Genomic DNA, 4873 nt, shown 5'->3' with positions numbered 1-4873 from the left:
CTGCGATGATTAAGTCAAAAAAAGATGGCATTATTTTATGAAAACGTGCATATATATAAAATTTTCTGTTAAATAGAAGAACAATCACATTTAAAATAACTGAATGATTGTGGAGTCTGATTTATTGCATATTGTTCAATCTACTATGGGCAGTGAAGTACTCATCGGAAGATTTCAAAAGTTCAACACTTTTTTTTTTAACCAAAGCAAGATATTCGAATATGTCATATTTCAAGAAAATATAATAAGGCTTCAACAAGCGCGTAAATCAGCTGGCATGGGGATAATATTCTATTTTAACTAAGGTCTTTGGTTCAAGACTTGGGAATACAACTATATTAAATATTTGTTGGAGAGCTTTGCCGCCTTAGTAATCATATCCGGAATCTAAATTACTCGGGATCCAATGTAATTTTTAGATACCAAATGGTCTCTTATACAAAAAAAAAAAAAAAAGTTTGTAATAAGGCAATAAACGCTTTAGCACATTTTACATTTTGCCACTCTGAATCTTATATTTAGATGGAGGACTTTCCCGAAGCATTTGAATGATTATCTTTGAAATTGTAATTTGTTATCGTTATTTGAAGATGTATGAGTGATATTTTATTTTTTTTTTTTAAAAAGCAACTGAATGATTGAAATCGAATCAGTTTTAGAGTTCAAGCATAAAATCAAACAACCCGTAATAGTCTATGACAAAAGGCTAAAACCTAACGAACAAGATTTAATTTTAATTTCTAGGTAGAATATAGATTATGATGAAATTGACCTTTCATGAGATAACAATTAAAATGAAGGTCAATATGCGAGTTTTGTGTGCTTCTTGCCGTCCAAATAAGAACTTGATAGCACCATTAATTTGAAACTCTCCCTCTCTCTTTCTCTCTCTCTTTCTACACAAAATCATTTTTTAGCGAGAACGTCTTTATTTTATAAAAGTGATGATGTCTGTAAAATACAAAAAATATAAATTTTAATATATTAATAAACACAAAATATAATTTTTAATTTATTAAAATTTATATATATTTTTATTTTATTGGCATCATTATTTTAATATGTCCCCAATAGATAAAGAAGATATATATACCCATTCCCATCTAGGCCTGGCTGTCCTATTGGATTTTCAGATCCATTTAATTATAATTAATATAACAAAATCATTATTATATTTTTCCGTGTTCTCACTTGCTTAGCAAATACTACCGTTAGCATTTAGAAATTAATGGTTGACTTTGCACCATTTATTTATTTCTTTTTTCTTTGAATATGATATGTGATCAACTCAGAAAATCATCCACACTATCTAGTCGTTAATTTGAATAGATGCTCCGGAAAAAAAAAATTAATCTAATTATATTTCATCTGCATTTTTTTTCCCTTCTATATTAACTTTTGGGTTTAAGTGTTAACATAACATATATAATATGGAACTAATTTTTCAGTCGTTGTCAATCCATCCTAATCTATTTTGTTACTGTTTTTTTTTTTAAACACTTTTTTCCCTTTCTCTCTCTCCTTTAATATTTCAATTTCATTATTGATTAGAGTTTAAACGATTTATGCTATAATTATATTTAGGACCTACAAAAATCTAACATTGGAAGATACTTTTCTATCTTTTTGATTTTTTACAATTTTAAACACCATATCCGTACTCATCCATACATTTTAAAGTATAAAGTCGAAGGTGGTTACTTATAGGGCCGACTTTAGAATAATCAGGACGTTAGATTTTTTTTATGGGGTCTCTTTTTGCAATTTCAACACTCAAAGAAATAAAAAAAAAGGACTCAAAATTATTTCATCTTTAATTCTTGAATTTTAATAGTAATAAAAAATTCTTAAAAAATTTCAAAACAAAACCAAAAAAATAATATCTTTTTTACTTCTATTAAAATTATTACAAAAATAAACAATCAAATAAATAAATAAGAAAAATATTATTTTCAAATAGAATATTTAGAATAGACGCACATAGAAAGTTGAGATGATGAATTGATTATCAAATATAGATATGGACTTTATATTTCAATAAAATTATTATTTTTAAATGAAACAATTAATATAATAGTTTTCTTTGCAAAAAAAGAAGTAACAAATTTTTTTATCTATTGATTTTTTTAGATTATAAGGTAACAAAAATTAAAAAAACATTAAAAGTTAAAGATTTTAACGTTAAATAATCAAATGTTTTTAGAAAACTAAAAAGATAAAAAAAATTAAATTTTCTTTTGGAAAGACTAATAATGAATGAACTAATAGTTAAAAAATATTATTAATCATAACTCTCTAACATTAAGATTACCAAATATCGATTTTCCATTAAAAAAATAATTCTTAATTGTAGGATAGTTGTTGTTTATAAAGATGTCTAATAGATTTTTCTACAATACATAGTTTGAAAAAAGATTTTCATTAATTAGAGAACTATTAAGAAAATACTCAAAAAATGAGGTCTTCCAAAAACATAGGGTCTTAGGTGACCATCTTATTCGTCTATATTTTAAGTCACCACTAGTTACTTATCACACTTAAAATACAAATTTGAAGGTGGTTACTTATCACGCTCAAAATACAGTGCATATATGTTTTAAGTGTGGATCCCCTTATGTTACTTACAATACTCTCACGTGAATAATGAGTGATGTGGGCCCACTCACTATTCATGTAAGAGGGTTGTAAGTTACATGCATGTAACTTAACATTAGTCTTTAAGTGTATATTTGAGATTAAAAGTAACTGTCAATTAGCAATTTAAAATGTGATATCCATGCTAGAAAATGACTCTGTTTGGCATCTCGAAAACTAAAGAATTTTTATTTATCCTTTTAATTATATCCAAAATCTAAAAGAATCTAATCGTTAAAGATATATATACCTTTTTCTAAATGCACTAATTCACATTTGTCACACTTGAAACAATTGTGATAAAATTAAAGAATATGATTATTCAATTAAGCTGAGTCAGCTTTGGATCACTTTCGGCCTGTACATGATGCTGAAATGATTTCCAATGATCTTGCGCCATCTTTATCTTTCTTCCATGAATCAAATTGAAACCCTCACGTTTTTGTTTTTGTTTTTGTTTTTTTTTTGTTTTCACATTAAGGGCGATATATAGCTAAATGAAAAAAAAAAAGGGAAACCCATGAGCAAAAAAAGCACGGCATTGGGAGCAATAAAGTCTTCTTTTTTGATATGGCAAATGAGTCGTCAAAGAGAGGATAAGAAGGAAACCCATGGTACAAAAATATAAAAAATAATAAGAGGCCAGATGAATTGGTTAGGTGTAAAGATATGGAATGTATATGTAGACTTAATGTAGTCAAATTGAAGAGCAATAACATGTGGCGTGTGTTTTGTGTTGTGTCACAAAAGTAAAAGTCACGGTTCCCAAATGACTTTATTTATTTTCTTTGGGAACAATGCATTCTCAACTTGGTAACTTTTTAGTCTTCGGGGCAGCAAGCAGCAGCTTAAAAAAAAGCCTAAATAGAGAAAGTCAAAATTCAAAACTTTGAAATTGAGTTTGCTTTGCTTTTCCCATTTCCAGACACACTTAATTAATTCTGCAGAACAAGTTTCTGAATCCACAACAAACCCTTCCCTGGCCCTTGCAGTTTGTGCAAAAATTGAATGCCCCCAGAACCCTAATTGCGACAATTGTGGATTCCGTTTCCACTTCAATTTTTTTTATATGGTTTTGGTAGCATCAATACCATATGAAATTCTTTTTCAGTTTCTCTTTTGTCCTATTCTTTACAAGAAGTGTCAAAGTACCCATACTTCAAAATGCCATAAGCCACATATTATTTAAAACACAAGAAAAAACAAATTAAAACAAAAACAGAACATACCCCACCCATAAGCACAAATCTTGCTTATTATAACTTTTAATTTTTTTTTAAAAAATTCCTATTACTAACTGGTTGTGGGTCGAATGTCTATTGATTTAGAAATAAATTTCGGACTATACTTGGGATAAATTAGATCATCAAGTCAAGTAATTTTGATAGATTTCTGGAAACTGAACTTGACACGATCTAAATAAAGACAGGTCTCGAAACTTCACATTGTAATATAGTAGAATTGTATTTTAATAAATAAAAAATTATGACTAAATCAGTTAGAAGAACCCTAAAACTACAGAACAATCCCCAGCAACAACACACAGTGAAATTTCATCAGAATCATGTGATATATTTATATATAAAAACAAAAAAACAAACTGTAAGAAAGAAGAAACAAGATTCTTTAACAAATCCAAGGCTAGCTAGCTACAAAGTAGAGGAATAAAACAAACAAAAAGAAGAAACAGTAAAGATTCTACCAGAAGCAGGAAGAGTTGTTGTTGTTGTTGTTGTTGCTGGTGCTGTAATAATTGTTGTAGTAGTTGTGTTGGTTCATGAGGCGAACAAATCTTCTTCTCCTGCGGCAAATGAAACGGAGTCTGGACCACACCAGCTTGCGGATTCTACGAGCATTCTTAAGGCGAAGCCAAATCACCCTCTTCACTCTGAACAGAGAAGCTCTCATCCTCTCTGTCAAACTCTTCTTTCTGCAGAACTGGTAGCTTCTCAGAAACAGCTGCCTCTTCTCCATGTACTCCTCGTACGCATTCATATTCATATACAGCATATTGTTGTTATGGCTCTGATGATTATACAACACCAAAGCCATTTTTTGGGTAAATAAACGGGTATTAATATTATTGCTTTGCTTTGCTTTGGTTTTGGTTTTGGTTTTGGACTTTTTGGTTTGCTTATGCGAGCTGTGCGCCGCCGCCGGGGCTGTCGCCTCCTGTTGCTGCTGCTCTATTAGTCTTGCTTTTGCTCTAGTTGAAACCAAATACCAACTCACTGCCAAT

At 29.6% G+C, this 4873-nt stretch overlaps 1 protein-coding gene across 1 annotated transcript; it reads right to left on the bottom strand.

Annotated features, from left to right (window-relative positions):
* Positions 1-4185: 4185 nt before the first annotated feature.
* On the bottom strand, positions 4186-4873 carry LOC18035471. Its single transcript, XM_006423878.2, has one exon. It carries the CDS (start codon positions 4684-4686, stop codon positions 4333-4335), a length of 354 nt encoding a protein of 117 aa, XP_006423941.2. The 5' UTR covers positions 4687-4873; the 3' UTR covers positions 4186-4332.

This window comes from Citrus clementina, unplaced genomic scaffold (genome assembly GCF_000493195.1).
Source record: "Citrus clementina cultivar Clemenules unplaced genomic scaffold, Citrus_clementina_v1.0 scaffold_8, whole genome shotgun sequence".
Taxonomy (NCBI): Eukaryota; Viridiplantae; Streptophyta; class Magnoliopsida; order Sapindales; family Rutaceae; genus Citrus; species Citrus x clementina.
The sequence above is the reverse complement of the archived record's forward strand: the minus strand, read 5'-3'. Positions and strand labels throughout refer to the sequence as shown.

Bases quoted from the DNA above. Each gene is read 5' to 3' on its own strand.
- LOC18035471 (XM_006423878.2), bottom strand. From the start codon at position 4,686: ATGGCTTTGGTGTTGTATAATCATCAGAGCCATAACAACAATATGCTG.